The sequence below is a fragment of the Emydura macquarii genome, unplaced genomic scaffold (assembly GCF_026122565.2).
Source record: "Emydura macquarii macquarii isolate MOO-44397 ecotype Brisbane River unplaced genomic scaffold, CSIRO-AGI_Emac_v2 contig_3390, whole genome shotgun sequence".
Lineage (NCBI taxonomy): Eukaryota > Metazoa > Chordata > Testudines > Chelidae > Emydura > Emydura macquarii.
Window position 1 is genome coordinate 5,643,186 of NW_027133527.1, and position 21,730 is coordinate 5,664,915.

Here is a 21,730-nt window from a genome sequence, read left to right on the forward strand (position 1 = left end):
ACTGGATTCTGGAATCCGGGAGAGGAATGTCTGCCCTTGTGCCCCGGAACTCCACAAGTGATGCGACCCAGGAGACCCCTCCGGCCCTGAACGTACCAATCGTTCATTCGCTTGCTCTGTCTGAGCCGTGCGGCTAGCAAGCTGCCTCCAGCCGCTGCGCACAGGCATTCACAGCCAGTGAGAGAGCAGCCGCAGCTTCCTTGAGGGCAGCAGCAGGTGGGTAGCTCCAGACACGGCACAGGGCACAGGATGCAAGTGTGCAAAGTGCAGCTTCAGCACTTCTCATGAGACAAGGCAGGGCTGGAGGAGAGCGGGGGACCTGGGGCAAAGCTGGATGGGGGGGGTAAGAGAGGAAGGACCAGAAAAAGGGACCAAGATGAACTGTGAAAACTCAGAAAGGGGAAGCAAAGCAACATGGGACGAGACGGTGCAGGCGGGGAGGAGGGACATGGGCAGAGGAGAGACCTGGAGATAATAAGGACAAAGGACGAGAAAAGGAGAACGTGGAAAGCAAAGAGCAGGAGAGGGGAGAGGAAAGAGGGAGAGGAGGAGGGAAGAGAAGAGAAAAGAGAGCAGTGGAGTGCAGGACACACGAGGAAGTTCTCACCATTTCCCTTTGCACGAGCAGCATGGTGAAAACCTAAAGACTAAGCAGCTTTGCAGTGCAACGAAAACCCCCTTCAGACAGCTGCAGTGCACAGCACAACCTGCATTACCAGTTGGCTTGTGGCTCTGGCAGGGTGTTGGCAGAAATCTCTGCCTCCTCATCGGGCTGCTGCCTTTCCTTTTCAGCTTGTGGAACCAAATGGAAAACCAGAACTGAAAATGGTGCCACGGGAGAGGCCTTGGCTTACCGAGAGCTTGTACACAGCTGGGCTTTGGTAGATAACGTTGAAAACAACGTTGTAAAAAGTGAAAGATGGCTTATCGTCTACCGTCCATCTGAAAGTCACATCCGACCCGGCCTCCATCACAGGGACGTAGCTCTGAAAAGTACGAGGACACTTTACTCTAGTGCACGGGAGAAGCATGTGCAGAGCTTCCCCACTGAACAGATTCAGTCTCTCAGGCTAGTTCAAGATTCACCGACAGCCACTGAAAGGACACGAGACGGTTTTTGCATCTTTTAGACGCTGCCTTTCGGTTATTGTACTCGGGGGGGAGAGAGTCAGTTTCTAGTCAGAATGGAAAGTGAACAGTCCGCTCTACTTTTAGTCCTTTCAGCGCTTTCCTAGCCCAAGTTAATCTCCACTCCCCAGGTGGTCAGATATCTTCCCCTCTCCTGCTTCTGGCCAGCACTGGGGGAGCCTGAAATCCTGTTTATTGCCCTTAGTTCAGTCAAATTTACAAGTCTCCAAATAGACAAGGGAGAGAGAGGAAGAAACTCAGAGACTCTCAGCTGGGGGGGAAGTAACAACCCTGGGACTATTGTTGGGTTTCCTGTCAAGGTCATTTCAAAGTCATCTTTCCTGAAATTAGTTCTTATGCCTGGGATTTCAAAGGGGTTTCAGGGAGGGATGTGCCCTAATCCCACTAAAAGTCAATGGGAGTTGGGGAGCCAAATGCTGCTGAAATCCCAGCCTCCGGCTCCTTAACTAAGCATGGCTTTTACAACAACACACCCACTAAGCCTTGCCCCAGAGAATTCACAGTCTAAATGATTTTGCTGTCAAGTTTTTTCAAGGGCTGTGATGCCTTAAAAAAGAAAAGAGTCCCACTTACCGGGATGGTCTAGAAAACCTGGTTTTCCAATACTTCCTGCTCAGTTTTTGCAGGGAATAGTAATGAGCATTTCTTGGCCATAGGTTTCAAAGCAATTCCCAGAGGTGGGTGAGCATCTTTAGCCACCTTATACAGACGGGGACATTCAGGTAGCTAGTCAATGGCACAGCTGGGACCAGAACCCAGCTCTCCTGATCACCCCCTCCCTGGACTTCTGTTCACCATGCTTCCTTCCTGCTTCAAGAGGCTCCAATAACTTTGCAGAAGCTGCCATGCTTTGCCTGCTTCTCTGAACTGAACCTCTGACCCTTTTCACTAGGAAATACCTGACCTGAAGCCTAAATCGATCCAGTTGAACTTGACAGACCGGGGTTGGATTCCTGCTTGTCTATAACATGTCTCATTAGCACACTCAGACTTCTGAACCTGACAGCTACAGAGACCAGCTGGTGAAGGTGAGACTGAAAGGCACTGCAGGCACAGACTTGCATACTTTCTGCCATAAGCAGCCAAAGATTAAAACAGAGCATTTGACAGATCCGATGGGCAGTTACCAAACAGCGATTCCTTGGTCTCTGAGCAGGGTTTAACTTTATAGTTTTGAAAGAAGAGTTGAGAAAAGGACTGAGGACACCAGGATAATTACAGGACTTTGATGGATTAACAAGGTTTATAGAGCTCCGGCTGATAGGTGGACGGTATTTGTTATAGCAAATCAGAACTTCAAAAGGAAGTCAGAGGGACATGAACCACGCACCTGGTCATTTGGGCAATGTATGGGAGCAAGGGAAGAAAGGGCAAGCTAACATTCTCCCGTCAGGAGTGTACCCCTACTGCTGGGCTATTTAAGGTTGACATTGTGAGGTGTACAGCTAAGTTGCACCCCTAATTCAGGGACATCCACGTCTTCCCCAGCGAGCAGCTGTGCTGGGGTTCGCCAGGGGATGAAAGGCCACATCTAACATGCATAAAAGAGAGCAGCTTGACTGGAGGTGCAGGTCCTCATTAGCCGTGCACCTGTGAGCCACCTGGCTGGTTTCCCAAACCCAAAGCACTCGCAGTAAAGGCCGCAACGAAAACCTTGTTACCCGTTTAACAACAGCGGAAGGACTCACCACCCGGTTGTTTAGGAGCACCCTAGTTTCCGGGTCGGGGGTCGCTCGGAGTCCTCGAATGGGCTCCTCCACTTTCACTTTGACGGTGACGTTTTGGGAGCTCACCGAGTTTTCCACGGTGAGTACCATAATGCTCCCGCTTTCCCCGATGCCGCTTAGCTCGACCACCGAGAACCAGGTGTCGTTGGTGTCCCTGGAGCATTCTGCCGTCAGCGGAACGATGGCTGGTGGGCATGCCCCTTCGAAGGGGAAGGTCCGGTTCTCGCCAAGCCAGCGTGCTGTCGCGTTCACCCCTGAGGATATCTTTGCCACCAGTGATGTGTGGTTGGCTGGCACGTAGACTTTACCACCGTGAGAAGGGGGGTAAATGACACGGAGGCCTGACACCGGAGAAGTGACCCAGAAACTGCAAGACAAGTTGGCACTGAAGACGCCATTGTCCACTGTGGCTTTAACAGTGTAGAGGCCGGGACGCTCCAGCCCAGGATTGTGTTGTCTGATAAGCGGTGTTATCTGCTCGGTGGCCGAAAGAACCCGGAGAGAGCACATGGTGTCATTCATCCACACTGCACCGGTGAGGTTGGCAGACAGGCCGGGCACCCAGGCCGAAGAGTTTCTGCTTAAGTAATTGATTCTGTAAGGTGATATGGTATTTGGCTGGCAATGGAGGAACAAGCCTGGTGTCGCATCGTGCTGGATGCTGAAGACATCCTGAGGCCTGACAAAGGTGTCTTCCCCTTTAAACATCACCTGTGAAAGGGTGGAGATTATTTTGAATCCGTGGCTTAAATTCTCAGCAGGCACCGCTATACCCACCCTCAGTCCTGAATTGGGGCAGGAGAGAAAGTTTACCATTGGATTTACAGCCAGGATAAAGCCCATAGCAAATCCAGTAGCTCAAAACACAACTCAGGAAACTTTCTTAAAATGCTACCCTATTCGCCAATATGAGTTGAGTGTGCTGTAAACTACGAGACAAACATCAGTTTTATTCTACAGTTCAACCTTCTTGTCAAATGCAGTGAGCGTGGGCCAGTTAAATCCTGCACCAAGCTTTGAAAACTGACCCTTCCATCCACTTTACTGTTGCAACAAATTATTGGGAGAGGGCTAGTGGTTAGAGGAAGGAAGTGGAAGTCAAAGCTCCTGGTTCTATTCCAGATTCTGCCTTGCTTACCTGCTGTAGGATCATGGATAAGTCACTTCACTTCTCTGTGCCTCAGTTTCCCCATCTGTAAAATGGGGATAACACCGGCCACACAGGTTGGACCCACAGTTCAGTACCCAGGGAACATATCCCTGTCCACACATTGGTTATACCAGTTAATACACACTTACCAGATACTGAGCAGAGGTGCCAGCTGGTATAGTGAAGAGAAACTCTTTGATGAGTTCATAGCTGAGCTGGCTTTCATTGTGCAAAAGGAGGGAGTTGGTGCTATTGGTGATGGAATCGTTGGCACATTCCACTGGGCTGCAGCAACTGCTTAGCGACAAACATGTATTAGTCAAGTGACACCACTGGAAACCAGCAGGGCATTCAAGTAGTGTCCAGTTCCCAATATCCTGAGAAGTGCGTAATGGATATGTAGCGTTTTTTTCCTCCTTGTAACCTGGAAGGCGGGAGGAAAGAACAAATCTGATAGCGTAGGCACATACTTGTGTAGAATTAAATTCAGAACAAAATCCCCAAATGCTTGAAATTCAAGATTTTCTCACATTTTTCCAGGAACTTGAAAAAGTCAAAAATGTCAATCAACTACATTGACCGTGTGAGCGGAAAATTTCATTAAGATTGCACATATGGCTGGGGGGGAAATGGTCCCGTTTCCAATCAAAATGGGCCAATTTTACAGCTAAAACAGACCTATTTCCAAGTGAAAGCAGGCCCATTTTTTTGAGCAGAGCTGGCTTTGACGTTGAAAACACATTGTTAGTTTTCACAAGTTAGTGCTTAAATGTCAGAATATCAATTTTCCAATGTCCTATTTTTCTTTTTTCAAAACGGCGGACTGTGTGACTGCATCAAACGTTCCTGTGGAAAATTCATTCCCACAGAAATTGTGCATCTTGCACAGTTGCACTGAGAATCATAGAAAAGGCCTATTAGATTATACCCTCCATCTCTTTTCAGCCAAAATGATAAGGATTATCTATTTTCACGTTTCACTGTCAGGAAGAAATTTTCTCCCATGTTAGCTGTTATATCAAGATGGAGCATACTCCAGTGTGATGGGACATTTTCTGCATTCTCACGTAGAAAGAAATAACGCAGAAGGCGAATTCATTTCTGGACAAGATCTATCAGTCTCCATATTTCATGACATTCAACAATTCCTTAAGAAAGCCTTTGGAACCCATTATAAGAGATTTCATCCTGTGGCTTCAACAGCTAGTCACCTGGGACCAAATGCAGACCTGGTGAAAATAGGGGTAATTTCACTGAAGTCCATGCAGTAGCGCTGTATGCACTGGCTCTGCATTTAACCCCTAATTTGCAGCAAGTATTTTCATGCCAGCAGCCACAAAGTAATTCCCCCACAACTGTCCTAGCATTGAAGTACCTGGCCAATACAGAGGACTCTTGGCCAGAGTGCTGACTGTTTCTGAGGCAGACACAGGGCAAATGTGCAGAAAGGGGATCCGTGCAGCACACTAGGCCTTTCCCAGTGTGGTTCTGTGTCTTGGTCTGGGAATCAGCATTGCCTCCCCCGGGAATGTACAGGAAATGGTGCATTCTGAATAATCCAGTGAGCCACGTGGATATTAAAGAGGAAAGCAATCAGCTTGTGCCACACCTGCAATGGGGATAGGTCCAGAAAGCTGCCACCTGTATGCTAATGATGCAATGCCCTGACTTATCTAGTTGATGAATAGTCATTATCTCTTTTGCATAAATCCCCTCTTCTCTTCCCCATCCAAAGATACCCCCCCTTCTCCACTGCAAATCCCTCCTGGAGTTTCCCCACCTATCTCTTTTCTCTGACTGGCTCCATTGTCCCCAGCTCTCTCCTGGTTCTTCTCCCCTCCCGCTACTCCTCACCTCCTCCACTTGAGTTTCCCCCTGCCCCACCCAGCATACACGCTAACCCTAGACATTCTGAGAAGAACCTTCCCCGCACAACCAGCCCATCACCACAGAGCTATGGCTGGAGTGTCAGTCTAAAGCGGGCCGCGCTCTCTCTCGTATTTGTCCAGTGCGCTATCCCTATCTCTGTCTCCTATGGGTTGGGGGCTATTGTGTGGGCTGGATCTCTACAGCTAGAGTCCTGGAGGATTCCTATGGATCTCCATGATTTAGAGCCTCAGTCCTTCAGTACATGGAGATATGGCTTAGCGCGCCTCTCCTCACTCTCAAGCGGCAGCCTCCCTGCCACTCCAGGTGAGCGGAGAGCTCTGGAGGCTTGGCCCGCCCTTTGCCGGGGGGAGGTTCCTCACTTGATGTCTACTTCAGAAGTTCAGATCCCACCGGGCCCAGGAGGTGCCGCGGGACCAGAAAGCGAGTGAAGCCACCAGCAGCCCAGAAGAGGCGGGAAGCCCAAGCCACGGTGAGGGGAAGGGTCTCTGTTCTGTCGATTGAACGCCAATGCCCAATACGTATTTTGTGGAAAAGGCGACTGTGTTAAAGATTCAACCGTCCCATCGAAGGGCGAGAGCTCATGGATACACACATGCTGAGATCCCCCCCCACGACATTCCCCAGCAAAACCAGGGAAGAGGAGACCTCCCGCGCAACGCCTCAAGAGTAAAAAAACCAAAACAAAACACCGTAAAGCCTCTCTCGGGCCTCCTTTCTAAAGAAGAGGAAAGGCCATACACCCAGTGTTTCAAATAACCCTCTGTGGGTCACCTTTAAAAGAGCGTGAAGTCAGGGAACGAGAGAGAGGCGAGGTCTTACCTTCTCTGCGTGCCGGTCTGTGCACCTGAAACCTCACGTGAATAGGCTGCTGCTGTTCTTGAGTCACAAACTCAAAGGCTGTTAAAAATGCTTCATGCTGAAACTCCAAACTGGGGAACACCATTGTCTGGAAAACAAGACCCAAGACCTTCACCGTGCTGCACCCACCACCGAGCTCCCTCCCCGGGGGATAGGACGTGAGCCCTTCTTACCTCCACAGTGGCCGATGGAGCCGGCAGCGATGCCTCTCTTGTCACATGTCTCACAGCCCCGTGCGTGTCAAACGCAGGGTCACCCACATAAAAGTTTTCCGCATTTAAGAGAATTCCTGTTTACAAGGGAAGCATTAAACAAAGCCAGGGAGAGCCAGCAAGGCCCTGTAACTGCACCTTGGCCCTGCTCGCGCTAGATCACATCACAGATTGGAACAGCAACACCCATCACAGGGGGAATTGCAAAATGGGTTTTGGACCAGTTCAAATCACATGATCCCTCAATTCTCGGGGACAGGCAGTTGCTCGTATGATTCAGTTTTACCTTTCTCTCCTCACTGTGGTTTTGATTCCTTTCCCACCCTGTGTAATTAGCGTCTGCAGAGTTCCTAGCGTGATGACAAAGCCGCGCAACAGTCAGCCGTTTTGGCTGCTGGGAATCCTGCAAACTCTGCCCGTCCTCTTCCCCCTGGGGTTCACACCTTCCAGTTTGCTTTGAATTTTGGGGTCTAAATAAAGCCCCCAAAACTCCATGTAAAACTCAGCCAAAGCCACCTGGCTTCCATCAAGAAAACCTAAACTAGCTCAGGCTTGCTCAGAACCAGGGCAGGCACAGAGGTACAGTATTAATGAGCAGTTACGCTCCCTTCATAGGCAGACTGGTTCCTCCATCTCTTTCCCTTACCCTTCATCGGAGTGCCCTCCCATCTTATTCTGCACATCCCCATCTGTCTTCCATTCCCTCCCCCGGGGGGCGAGGAATCTGTTTTCCAGCCACTCTGCTTCCTCCTGCTGCCTGTGCTATTGGGGGGGTGGCTTCGTCTGGTCAGACAGGCAATGGACTCTCCGCTCAGTCACCCTGAAATGTGGCACCTTAGACAACCAGGTACACAGCCTATGCCGGAGCCAGTGCATGTTCCAACTTGGGCACAGGCCCACCCAAGACTTGTCGCTGGCTCCCCAACCTGGTCACGAGCTTCAGGGAGCCTGTCCTCGGCTAGCCAAACGGAGGAACCATTTGCAGCCCAAGCAGACCGGGCACACGGGGGGTGCAAAAAAGGAATGCAGCCGCACTGCTGTGCCCACAAAGCGGGAGGCTCCAGGAGAGACAGGAGCTGAACCAGCCCTTGGAAGGCACGGCCAGCTCACAGAAGGCAACCCTGTCCCTGGTGTTACCTCCCAGACGTCCCCCCGGAGCAGGGACGGGGCTTGCTTGCTAGCAGATTTTCTGGATATTTCTAGCTTAGGAAAGGATGGTGAGATTCGCAAACCCCGACCTTTTCCCTAGCGTAGATGCCCTTAACGTGCAAACTGGACAGGAAAGTGTGGGGGAACCGAAGCAGCGGCCAATAAAATAATACTAAATGCCTGTGTAAAATGCCCCCCTCCTTTGCTGAGACAACTGGGGGGTTGCACAAGCAGTTAACGTCGCAAACGCACAACTAGGGAGCAAGAATATGGTGCAGCCACGTTTTGTTCTGTCTTCCTCCCTGATGTCCCAGCAAGGACAAAGGGTTTGTTGTCACGTAGCAGGACCATGCACTTCAAGGCCCGCGGCCTGAGAGCGGGTTTCTCCGAGACGTTTTTTCTGTGTTTTATTAAGAATATGAGGACACGCCTCTGAGGGATAACTTACGATATGGATATTTTTAGAGAATGTTTTAGAAAGTCGGGTAGTGTTAGTGGGCTGTGCTGCAGCTCCATCAATGTGCAAGATTCCTGCTTCAAAACCCACAATGGCCACACCAATTTATGGCGAGCCATTTGGCTGTTCTCCCCGGGCTGCTAGTCACGTGTCTGAATGACAAACCAATGGCCTGTCCTACTTACTAGGGCAGATTTTAAGCGAGCTGGTAATCTCTCTTATATCACTGTCTGCACAAATGTGACTCGGATACCGCAGTTACAAGGCCCAGATAAGTAGAGGACAGATGGACAGAGGCTCTGTGCACACAAATCAGGCCAGTGCGCATGCAGATGTGCAGGGACCTATTCTATGCACTCAAGGGCTGGTCTCTGTGCTTGCAAACTAATGCAAGCTCAAATATTGTAGGTGGCAATACAACAGGCCATTTAGCCCACTCTACTTTCCTCCTGGGGACTCTACAACGCATGCTTTTACTTCCAGAACATTTGTAAGAGGCTCGGAAATTTCTGACTTCCATCTAACAAAGATGATGATTAACCAGGAAAAAAACAAGGCCCTTCCCTTTGGACTGACATATGCCAATAACTGATGATAAATACATCCACCTCCAACCGGGACCCAGGTGCCGAAAGCCTGCTGATAACAGGGGAGCAGCAGAGCCCACCTTTCGGCTTGTACTCGCACACGTAGCTGTGCTTGGCCATGCACAGGTCTGTGTTGCACTGGCCCGTCGGGCCCATCCGGACGCAGTGGTCAGCGTTCGATGGATGGGGCTCTCCTGGCAACCAGTTCTGACAGCTCTCCAGATTAAATCCTTCGCCCCTTTGCTGAGCTCCAGCACTTGCAAAATCATTGAATCCAATCCAGACATCAAGGCCCCTTCAAAAAAATGTGAAAGAATGCCAGAAAATGTCAGGAAATCACACGCATTAGAAGCCTCTGGGATAGACGCCATCTATGGTTCTCAATGAAAATAACCATAACAACAGTTTCCATCCATGGGTCAGTCAATGTTTAAAGAGCCCTTTAATTACTGAATGGTTGTGAGACTCATTCTACTGCAAAGCCCTGATTCTTGAAAGACCGTCTCCTAAGAAGCAAACCATATTGTGACCGGCTAATCTGTTCACGCTATCATCAGAAAGGCATTTAATGCATAAAGGCAAGCTGCCTCTCAAGAGGTCAGACGCCACGGTGATGGGCGCACTCTCAGAATCAGCAACATAACAAAGCTGTGACCATGTAGGAACTTCAGACATGTCACTGAGCTGCACTGGGGACCTCCTGATGGCCTCTGGAATAGAACTTGGATTCTCCTGAAGAGGTGCACTCTAGGTAAAGGAGAATTTCCATTAACTGTCAGCGCCGTCTGTATCGTTTATAAACCTCACATTTCACCCACAGGAATCTCTCATTAAGAAAAGTGACTGCAGTATTCTCCAGTAATGAGCCCAACACTCCCGCTGGAAATAGCATTGGTGCAGAGTTTAACACCCTACTGTGATAGGTAGTTATAGACGCTGGTCCACGACCAGGAAATATATAATAATATATAGATTATCATCATTGACCACTGGAAGATAGCAACGTGTAGGGTAGAATACAAGAGCAAAGCAAAGCAAAGCAATTTGTGTCATGAAGTGCAGAAGGATGTCCTCTACAATGGAAACTGCCAGGATCATTTTAGGACAGGGGAATGTGACGTCCCAATTTGGAATTTTGGCTGACCACCAAAGTCGGCTCATGTGGACAATCCTGTGGGATCACTACTGCTCCCAGGCAGTCAGGACCTCTGCTTTGTGTCTCACCCGAAAGATGCTGCTCTTATGCGAAGGCATTTGTTCCACGCTAACTCGCAGCAGAAAGCATCGCTCGTCGGCCTTTCGCTGCCCCCACCTGTACCATCTATCTATTTCCTGAAGGTGTCCCTTCCAAACGGCACCGACGCCCGACTCTGCTTAACTTTTGAAATCTGAGATGCTCACAAGGTAGCACAGCTGCTTTGCAAAGAGCAGCCTACGGAGATAATTGGTGTCTCTCCACCACCACGTCTGCACCAGATAACATGATTTAATGAGGTCATCTTGAAAACCGATGACGGAAACCATTGTTCTGGGAATCGGTCATTTTTCACTGCAAATAAGACTAGGAAATAAATAACTGCTGTGCTTTGTTCCTGAACCATTGGAAGGGATTAACGAGAGCGGCTAGGAAACTGCCTATTGGCTGCCACCACTAAAACCCAATAGAGTTTTTCCTTTTCTAATTCCAGCTATGATCTAGAAAGAAAGAAAAAGGTTTATTCCCCTGCCCCCGCCCTGGCTGTTAGTTCCAGTATCTATAAACAATGGTGCACCGGGGTAAATTCTTCCATTTGAAGTAGGAGCTGGATTGCACCTTCTTTATTACAGCAGTAGCATTTCTTGAGAAGTAATGACCTGTCTATCATGGGTCAGCAGAGAGAGAAGAAAAGGTATGGGGGAACTGGTTCATAGGGCACTGTTTCTCGGGGGGGAGGGGAGAACTGGTTCATAGCACACTTGTTCTGAGAAAGATGATCAAATGATGGGAGAGAGGAAGAGAAGAGAGTGACCATAACTGCTGCGCGCACTAATGGGAAACAGATTTTTGCTTCTGTCATTTTCCCACAAGAAACCATGGAAGTCACGAGTTCCATGGCTTAGTTCATTCGTCTTTTATTGCCAGGGAAATCACATCCTGGAATCATCTCATTCATGTTTATCTGAACGGATTAATAAATAAATAACTAGAATAGAATAAGGGAGCCGGAGTGGAGAACAATGAGCTGCAGCAGCTGGGAAACAGCTTCCTAGGTCTCATGATTTCATCGCCACTGCAGTCCATCAAAAGCCCTGCACGTAATGCAAGATAAATCGAGTGACCTGCTCCTAATCCTTCAGAAAGGATGGGCTCCTCTCACTTGGCCATGCCAGGCAGCACGTTTGTAATCTGGAGATCAAGCCCACTGTGAAGGGAGCAAGACAAGAAAACAAGTTCAGGAGAAAGGCCGCTGGGTCCAGGGCAGGAGTGTTCAAAGGCTATGTCACATGCAGCTGCTCCAATCTCGCGTGCTTTCTGGGACGTGTTTATTGAGAAGCCCCTGCCAACATCTGCATCTGTACGGGCTGACAAAAGCTGTCAGACCCCTGAAAACTTCTGGGCACTTCCCCTTTAAGTCAGCTGGTTGCAGAAAGGGCATGCATGGGGTGAATCTAATCAGAAGCTGACACTTTCCATGCTGCCTGTTTAGCAAGAACTGGCTGTGAGGTGGAACAGAAGCCTTCAGAGCCCAACACTGGGGGAAGTGGGCTGCTCTTTCTCAAAAGGGATAAGGGGGCCAGGGCTGACACCTTGTGACTGGACGGCTGCGGCTGCGTGAGACTCAACTGTGAGAGGCGGGGTTACGGCACAACTGTGTTCCTTTCTATAGCGCCGGTAGCTTTCGAATCGTGCTAGCGTCACGGCGACTCCTGCAGCACTTTGCAAACTGGACCCAGAGAGCACAGCTGCCATGGCTGGGGTGGTGGGCAGTACCAAAGCTAGGGGAATTGGGACATTTTAGCTAAGGAACATTGAGCAAGCTTTGACCCTCACTAAAAGGACTAGAGATTCTGAAATACCCACAGAGAGCAGGCAGGGTGTCAGGTTTCCACGGTCTCTTTCAAACGATCCACACGCACAAAATGCCTCTCTAGCGGGATTCAATTCCTAACAAACTCAATAGTCGCTCCAGGGTCACAGCGAGGGATGCTGCGGTACGGCTCCGCTCAGTCCACTACCTTCCTCCTATTTACTCCGTGACTAGCTTCACCCAGATGTACACGCCCAGGACCTTGGGATTTTCCTCACTGGATGCAGTAACCCTGATCCCTCTATATCTGGCCATCCCCAGGGACCAAGCACACATGCCCTGGGATGCTTGGTTTCTGATGAATGGCTGCAGGAACCATGACTTATTGCACTGCTTCTCCCAGACCTTCCCTTACTCCAGAGTCAGCTATGCCCCGCCAACAGGTAAATTCACGCTGGGCTCTGCACACCCCTTTCTTTGTCTACTGCCGATCCCGGCAGAGCACAGATGCCCTTTGGACTGTGGGGCGTCATCAGAACGGCACGAAAAAGCCACCCACAGACACACCAGGCGACGACCTGCCCACCGCAAATCCCAACCGTTCCTGCCCTCACTCACCTGATAACACGAGAGACCAAGAAACTCTTAATCTCCGGACTGCTCACAAAAGCCAACTCCCCGTCACCATAGACCTGGCACCACTTCTGGGCTTCCAGCCACTCGGCCTTCTCCACCACCAAGTGGTAGCAGTGGTTGTTGCCAGGGAAGATGAGGCCATCGGATGGGCACATTGGGTGAACCACTGCATGAGACAAACCAAAGCATGAAGTCCCTTCCCTGGACAGGCGTTGAAAGGTGGGACTCCCCGCCCACCACAGGGAGCCCAGATGCAAGTGTAAGGTATCAGCTCAGCGGGTGTGATCACGTCTCCCTTTAGTGGCTGGCCCACAGAGATGATAAGGAACCTACCAGAAGCCACCCAGCCCATTGTCTTTCTCCCTAAGCTCCAGCCGCAGGGGCGGGTGCAATTGGGGCTGAGATTCGTGGGTTCTTACCCCGTGAATGGGCTGCTGGTGGGTGGAGGTTGTTACCTAATCTGGGGCGTGCGAAAACATGAATAGACCAGGAGGAATTTAGAGAAAAGTGAATCAGGAGGAGGTAGGGGAGGATATGAGGAATGCTGGAAAGAAGAGAAGCCTGAAGTTCCCGGATACTGTCGTGCTGTGGGCCAGATGGGCATGGTGACGCAAGGGTTCTCCTGGCACACCTCGAGAGAGAGACCAGACGACTAAAAAGGTGCTAGGGGGAAATGGGAGAAACCCTGGGTCCTGAGAATGCCCCGTCTATTTGGGTCTGGTTCTCCAGTGCGCTGTGTCTCGGGCACTCCTTTCCACCAGAACATTTTACTGCGATTGGCAGGGGTGTATCACTGAGCTGCGGGCTCTCAGGCCCTTGATTCCCAGTGCTGGCAGGGCCTGAAAAGGAAGGGCTTTAGAGGAACCAGTTCTCAGGGTCATTCTTCCCTCCTCCCAGCTCGACCAACCCAACTTCAGCAGGCAACACATCAGCCAAACGCGACTCACCTTTGCCCGGCTCTTCATTCTCTGCAGTAATGCTATACACGGCTGCGAGGCCGGTGCCACCCCTATTCCTGATCCGTAGGTCTAGGCTTTCGTTTGTCCTGAGCAAGGTCGGACACTGCAGTTCTATCAGCTCGGGGGGAGCCACCACCTCCACGTCAGTCTGCATGGAGGTGATCCTGGCGCCCACGGCAATGGTGACGGTGACGTTGTAGCGCCCGGGCAGGGCGTACTGGTGGAGCGCTGTGTTTTCGGTGGTGTTGAGAAGCCCGGATCGGTCCCCGAAGTCCCACTGTAAAGTGCTGACAGCGACTGGAATACTGACATCGAAGGCCACCGTGCGGTGTAGGCTGTGAGGGCCGCGAGGCCCTGTGAAAGAGGCGTGCAGCTGCGCCGGGAAGGTAGAGTGGACGAGGGAAGGGCCGCCGCAGGCCCGCCCGGCAGAGCGCTCAGTGCAAAACGGCAAACAACCGGAGGAAGAATTTGGTTCAAGGGCAACGCCGCACAGACACTGCTTCTGGTCACTGAGGCCGCTGTATTCCTGGCCTTCAGCATAGCAGAGGGCGCTGCAGGTCTCCTCGCTGAGGTTTGCAGAAAGAACAGACGTGAAGAGGACGACGGACTCGGGCGCCCCTGTGTAGTTGTCGGTCACGCATGCTATATAACGAGCTCCTGGAGGGGAAAGAACAGAGAAGCCTGCAGCGAACCAACCATGCCAGACCATAACTTGTCAGGATCCTCAGTTAGGACCTACACCCTACCTCTGCTAATGGACTTCCCCCAGGCTGAGGGCTGCAGGGAAACTGCATAGCACAGAGTTTCTATTCCGTGTATTTCCTCTTGCAGGCTTGCTTGGGAACCCTTTAATTCATGCGTGGCATTTGCCAATCCCTTTGTAGCGGTGGCGACAGGGATACCCAGCCCTAAGCCCAGATTTATGGAGCAGGAAGGCGCAGTAAATAAAGGGCACTACAGAGAACATTTCACTCCCACAGGGGACGAACCTGCTCTGAGAGAGTCCCTGCTGAGGAGTGAGTGTGGCTAGCACGGGGGGAGATGGGTTCTCTTCCTGCTTTCGCCACTGAGTCTCTGCGTGGCCCGGTGTAATTCATGTAACTTCACTGTGCCTCTGGTATCTGGGTAATAAACCCACACCAGCACCCAGGCATGCAGGGGGCATGCAGATGCCTCAAAAGGGCAGTGCGTGGGTGACGCTTCTGCTGCTATTTCCCATGCCAGACCTGGGCTGTGGATAAATAGAGGGTATAAACCTACAGGTACATGGGTGCACACATATAGTCACATGGGACATGCACACACGTTTCTTGGCAGCCGCAGCAGATCCAGGACAGTAACACATTCACGTGCGTTCCCCAACTCTTGACCTGCTTGAGAGGGGTGGGGTTTTTTTCCTGCCACAAACACACACTGATTTTGCGGTGTGCACAGCCTCAGCCCAGCTGGGATTTCCTCGCCTCCCGTCCAATTCTGCCCACGCAACTGAGGCATGTTTACTGGTCTGTTTCTGACTGTTGCTACAACACAGCTCCTGAAACATCTCAACAATGCAGTGTCCTTGTGTCGGTTTCCCATAACCATCCCATCTGCTTGCCCTGCTCTCGCTGAAAGCCCCGGACAGTCACTGAGCACCCTACCTATTCAGAAATGCCCAGGAAAAGCCCCTTGTTATGATTATAGATGCTAGGAAAATACCTTTTGTTTAAAATACCCACCCAATTACATCCCGCATGCCACATGTGAGTGGCGATAGCATTAATAACTGCCGGTATTCCCCAAAGAGAGCCGGAGCGGGGGAGGTCCTGTCTTTTATCGGGTGAACTTCTGTTGGTGAGAGAGTCAAGTTTTTGAGCCACACCACGTTCTGATCTGACCTCACCCAGCTTGTCTCTCTAATGTCCTGAGACTAACATGGCTACAAATACACTGCATGCAACAGTGGGATTTCCCAAACCCTTTCTAGTCTCTACAAGTTCTTATCCCACCCTCTCCACCACAGTATCTGAGTGCCTGCCAGTCTGACATGACTTACATCTGTCACACGGGGTTTGTTTTCTCTCACCCGCTCCCGTGAGGGAAAATGGTGTGTGCAGTGGAGAGGTTTGTTCTGGTAGGATTTGGGGGTTTTTTCTGTTAAATGTACCCACTGGTCTGTGTTTGTCAGAGAAGGCCGGTCAGCGAAGTGCACCTGGCACTTGCATTGAAAGGTGGGGCTTGTGTCGGTCCGTAGTTCCCTGGGGAGTTTGCTCCACAGACTTGGACCAGCCCCTGACAAAGCTCTGTCTCCCACACAGACCAGCTTTATCCTCATGATAGGAAGTTCCATTGTACCTGAAGAGTAGAGATTCGACCATGTGTCGTCATCTTCTGTGGGACACCTTACACAAAAGTCTATTGTTTGGATTAAGGACATGATTCAGCAGAGCACTTAAGCAGATGCTCCTCTTCCTCCCTCCTCACCACGTGCTTCAGTCCCATTGACTTCAAAGGGATTTCAAATGGTTAAGCAGGTACTTATGTGCTTTGATGAATTGGGGCCTAAGGAAAGAGGCCACGGAGCTCACCATCTGGCGGTTGCTTGGTGGCCTGTGGGTAATGAGTTTGCTGGGCTCAGCCCTGTTCTCAATGGACGGGGACTCGCATAATAAAGTCAAGAGCACAGCAAGCACAGCTCTCTGCTCTGAGCAGAGAAGCCGAGGAAAAAATTAGGGTGAAATGCAGTGCATATTTAGGGAGAAACGTCATGTGAATATAGTGCTGGTTGCCGGGAGAATGAAGCCTTCTCTTTGTCCGTACCACAGGTGTGGCGTGGGCAACTGGAGCACAAGCTTCCACTCACTTCCTCACCAGTGTGCCTTGGAGGAACCTTTTCTAGGGGTGAGAAGATAGCAGCTTCCTTTCCCTGCCCATTCAATCCTTAGCTTCTCTGCTGAGACAGACAAAAGCGGAGCCCCATTAATATCCACGGCCAAGCTGGTTTTCTTGATTTGGATTCCAGGACCTCGTCTGAGATTCAGCAAGGAGCCATCAGATGAGAATGATTTCATGCCACTACCGGGGGGCTAGATGAGAACTAGCTGAGATGACTCAAGGAATGGAAGAGTACTTAGAGGAGTACCAGTTTCCACTAGATTTACCTTCACCATAAACCAGAGCCCATCCCCCTTCCTTACCACAAGTCACATCGGTGAAAGAAACATTGAAAAGAGGAAGATTTGCCACTTCAGGAGGCTGGGCGCATTTCGTATCCAACAGCCGACTAACGTTAACCTTTCTTTCTTCCACCCAGCGGGGCAGCCAGGAAAGATTGCAATCACAAAGAAATGGATTCAGACTTAAGTTTCTGGAACAGACAGAGTGGAGAGAGATTATGCATTAACTTGACAATGGGAACCACACGATGAGTGTTAATTACACCATCGTAAAAATCCCTGTTCCCATCTGCGCCACTCCAAGGAAATGCCTTGGAAAGAACCGCTAGGGGAGTTAATGAATAGAGAATCAAGCAATAATTAACATGATTTTTCTAAAGGCTAGAATTAGGCAAGTAGTGAAAGCACTTTTTTCTCACTCTACAAATAATTGTTGCAATTAGAAATAAATTACAGCCATAGTCTTATATTCAAAATAGTCTGCCATCTAACATCAGCTGGCTGCAATGGCAACCTCTGAAGCTAAAGGAGATTTTTACAGTGTCGTTAAAAAAAAAATCTAAGAGAATAAAACTGATTTGTCAAAAAAGAAATGCAAACGCAGCGGCAGTTTTGTCATGTGGCAGTTTCATGAAAAGATGGAAACGTGCACTGCAGTTATGTTTGGCCTAAATTACAGCCTTTGGCACTCAGCTGCAAAGAGGACAGAGAGGGGAAGATGTTTGCATAACCAATTGTAGTTGGGCTGCTGGCAGCATTTGAACCCAGTTCTCTATTAAAAGCATAGGCCTCTATTGCTTGAACTAAAGGATTAAATCTCCTTTCTGGTACATGTAGCAAATTTCCTGATCAACCTGGGCACCGGCCTCTAGAAGAAGACAAAGACCCACATGCTCCTCGTCTGGGTTATGCTTACGGAAGAGCTAGATGGTATTATTATTACTGTCAGAAATGGGCTTCATGCACTCTAGGAGCTAAAAGGCAGACCTGACAGTGATTCTTGCTCATTTGCACATTCCTTTTGAAGAGCACAGGGGGAAAAGACGACTGCCAGTTCTCTTCTCGGCTGTTTGAATGATTTCAAGCCACTGAAGCCGTAACTATGTTGATTTCACCTTCGGAGTTTATTCGTTCCGGGTAAGCCTTTTCAAAAAGCACCTAAGTGAGTTAGGCACCGAAATGTCTGTTCCCTGAGTCCAAATTCAGTGCCCCTGCCACTAGGCCTGCCTTCTTTCCCAGAGCAAGAAGTCCAGCAGAGATTTAGCACTGCCACTTCCAGCTGTTTTATTTTTCTAGGCGTCGCGTGCTTTCAAAATGCCGAAGTGAATAAGAAGTTTGTGCTGTTGAAAACTCACCGAGGGCTCGTCTGCTCTGCACTGCCCCACAGTTTGGCCTATGGGGGTGAGAACAGCTGTGCCCACCACCGTGCTAGACTGTAACTCCCCTACGTGGCTATCGCAGTCGCAAACTAAAAGCTCCTAGTGTGGGCTGCCTTAGTCCTCTCCTCTTCAAACACGGCCACGCTAATGTGAACGAGGACCCTGTTAGCGAGCACCGTGGCGTCCACACGGGGGAGTTACCAGGCAGCATTTCAGTGCGCACAGCTATTCCCAGCTTTGGAGACGTAGCCTCGGGTACACCTACACCACAGCTGCAGCCCGTGTAGACGTGCCGAGCTAGCTTTTGATAGCCGTGAAGCCACAACAGCACGGGGTACCCCACCCCAGCCAGGACCCCGGCTATGGCCTCAGGTGGCTCGCTCATGCTGCTGCAGCTTCCCTGCGGTTGCTGGGAGCCAGCTCGGGTACGTCCACACGCGCTGCAGTCCCATCTCTGATTGCAGCGCAGAGGTACCCCACGTGAGCTCAGACGCAGCGGGGACAGAGGGGAAGGGAAGTCAGAAACCGAGAGCCGCGTTCAGAGAGCTGAAGATTAAAGAACAAGAACTTACATTTCGCTTAAATTAAATAAATTATCAAATATTCCATCTTCTAACGTAGAAATCTTGTTGCGGCTTATATCTCTGTAACGCAGGGAAAGACAAGATTAATAATCATAATGCTACGAATAATTGTTTTGCCGTTCACAGAGGGTGACGATTCACCCCTGGGCTTCGGACAGCGGGGGGAGGGAATGGGGGAGCTCTCTGCTCTAGGATTTTTCATCTCAAAGGACACACCACATATGAAGGCATCGTCGTTGAAAGCCAAGTGCTCTGTCCTCCCATCCATCCCTCTTCTCTTTCTGGTTCTTGGAGCCAGCGGACCCTCAGAGGGGGAAGAAGTCCTAACAAACCTGATGTAAAAAGGTGCTGGGCCAAGCCCTTACCGGCCATAGGCAGCACAGCTGTTAAGGGGACCTAGCCTCTTTCAGGCTGAGGTTTTGGGGGAGGTGGTCTATAGCTGCAGTTACATGACCGAGGCAGGTCAGGTGACTGCAGGATGGACCCGAGACCTGCCATAAAAGAGGCAACCTGAGGCCAGGGGGCATGGACTGGGGAAGGGGGTGTGTGTATGCAAGACACTACACAAAAGGCTTAGCCTGAAGAGGCCCTGGAGCAATGGTCCTCAAACTTTTGATCCTAATGCCCCCCTCTTACCCCTGTCTTTGCCCCACCCCACCCCCCGGCTGGGGCTGGGAGCCGGACCACGGTCAGGGGGCTGTGGAAGGGGCCAGGGGCCAAAGCTGTCCCCAGGGACCGTGGGGGCCGCAGCAGGCCCTGGCCGCTGGGAGCCAGGTGCCGAGACCAGGGTGGGGGGGTGAGGCTGTGGCACCACGGTTGGGGCTCGGGGGTGGGGGCTGAGGCCGCAGCTGGGCGCCAAGGCCGTGGCCAGGCCCACGGTAGAGCACGGAGCAGGTCGGGGCTGGGTGGCACTTCCTCCTCCGCCCTGGCCTGGCCGTGCCCCCGGGGGGGGGCCCACTGAGTAAAGACTTCTACCTTGGAGGGAGGGGGCGAGGCCGGAGGCAGGCTGCGGGGAAGGCAGCGGGGTGGCTGCCCACGGCGGCTCTGCAGTGGTGCAGCAGGGATGGGGATGCAGGGTGGCGAGCTCGGAGGGGATGGCTGTTCCACGAGGGAGAGCCTGGGGGCTGGAGCCTGAGGCGAAGGGAGAGATGAGGACCCCCCACCCCCCACACCCCCACACCCCCCTTCGCTGGGCTTGACACACAGGCGGAGGGCAGCTAGCTGCAGCTCCTCAGAGGAGAGCGGGGTGGGCCTCGCACTCAGGGCCGAGGGGCAGTGAGGCGGCTAAGGCGCTGTCGGAGCCCAGGGAGGGCTGCGGGCCAGGGCTTGTTCTGCCTCCTTCCGTTGGACATCACTGTATCCCTGGAAGGGGGGGAGGCCTTTCGCTTTGGACGGCAGCACCAGCAGGGCCTATGAGCCTGTGGAGGGTCCAAGGACAAGAGAGGAAACTGAGGCCCGGCGCACGAGATGCTGGCACAAGGTAAGCTGACCGTCGGGTCCCAGGGCTCGCTTTGGCCTAACATGGCCTCTCTCTTTCCTTACTGTGGGTCCATTTCTTGTTCATTCGACGTGGATTTGGTGCTACCGAAAGGCGCTGGCTTGACATCTGAAGCCCGTGTTCACCCAAAGAACAGGCTCAGCACAGGTCTCACCAGCTCATCTCAGCTCTGCCCTGGGGGGAACCCCACTTCTAGGGGCAAAAGGGGAGCTCAGATTCCCTGGGCCGCTCCACCCTGCTCTCAATGCTGGAGCTGCCAAAGGCGCTGTTTTTAGTGCTGGTTGGGGTGGCGGTTCTTGTGTACTTACCTCCTAGCAGGGACTGGACTGAGAGACCCCAGCTCCTGCCCTTTGGCCAGGGAGAAGCCAATAGTTCTTGTTTACTTTTGACCTGAATAGCATTCAAACCAGGGAGCTCACAGACAAGCCACGGCCGTCTCTCTCCAAGCATTCTTGGTGATACCAGTGTTAATTGGAAAACTTGGAAGAAGGCAGCTGGGCTTTTCGGAAGAGTCTAAGGGAGTTAGGTACCCGACATCCAGAAATTCCGTGGGATTTGGGCACCGAGTTCTAAAACCCTTTACCCACACCTGAGACACCAACACCCCCAGGGCCAGTCCTTTATTATGTCCCCATTTACAATTACTTGGCCATTGACCAGCATGATCATTTGGGTTGAATCAAATTGTATCTGGACTTCTGAATGCCGACAGACAGAATCAGTAATTCCCTAACTCATACATGCACGTTGTGCAACGCTAAATGCACTGTGCAAATATTCTATATTGGACAAATCAGGCTTGTGACAAACAGTAAAAAAGGGTGTTTGATGCATCTGACCTTGGGCATAGGGGATATAGGGCCAGGAAGGTCAGATCAAGTGTTATGGAACAATGGTAGCTTGCCAGACACCAAAAGGGATTTTAGATAATTGCTCAAACATGCCTTAAATTTGCCATGAGACTATGGAGGGGTAACATGTACTTACAGTTTTGCCAGGGAAGTCAGCTGTTCAAAATCCCGAACATCTAAACTGGTTATCTTGTTATTGGAAAGATCCCTAGAGAAAGAGAACAGTGCACCTTATTATCATGCAAATTCATTTTGTCTGTCTTCCACCATTAAGGCTTAGAAAAGACTCTCTCCAAACTCCATCCAGATTCCAGACAAGAAAGTAAGTTCTTGGTGTATTAAAAGGGAACAATTCTCCCAGCCAAAAATAACACCTTTCCCAGCTATAAAGCATCCGCTGCTCCAAGCTTTGTGTTACATGTCGATATGAATTAGGCCTATCACTACACACAAAAAACCCCTGTAACATTTTTAAAGTAAA

At 50.9% G+C, this 21,730-nt stretch overlaps 1 protein-coding gene across 3 annotated transcripts in view; it reads right to left on the minus strand.

Moving 5' to 3' along the window:
* Nucleotides 1-21,730, minus strand: part of PKD1 (polycystin 1, transient receptor potential channel interacting) — a 132,960-nt gene that overhangs the window by 58,738 nt on the left and 52,492 nt on the right. For 2 of the 3 annotated variants that reach the window (XM_067534291.1, XM_067534290.1), the window contains exons 2-12: nucleotides 21,386-21,457; nucleotides 18,889-18,960; nucleotides 16,959-17,128; nucleotides 13,771-14,439; nucleotides 12,806-12,989; nucleotides 9,260-9,474; nucleotides 6,948-7,063; nucleotides 6,736-6,862; nucleotides 4,176-4,450; nucleotides 2,838-3,587; nucleotides 855-986 (exon numbers count right to left, since the gene is read on the minus strand). In XM_067534291.1, coding sequence (XP_067390392.1) covers nucleotides 855-986; nucleotides 2,838-3,587; nucleotides 4,176-4,450; nucleotides 6,736-6,862; nucleotides 6,948-7,063; nucleotides 9,260-9,474; nucleotides 12,806-12,989; nucleotides 13,771-14,439; nucleotides 16,959-17,128; nucleotides 18,889-18,960; nucleotides 21,386-21,457 — 2,782 coding nt within the window. Of the gene's footprint in view, nucleotides 1-854; nucleotides 987-2,837; nucleotides 3,588-4,014; nucleotides 4,051-4,175; nucleotides 4,451-6,735; nucleotides 6,863-6,947; nucleotides 7,064-9,259; nucleotides 9,475-12,805; nucleotides 12,990-13,770; nucleotides 14,440-16,958; nucleotides 17,129-18,888; nucleotides 18,961-21,385; nucleotides 21,458-21,730 lie in introns of those variants that run through there. The other variant, XM_067534292.1, reaches the window with a different exon arrangement.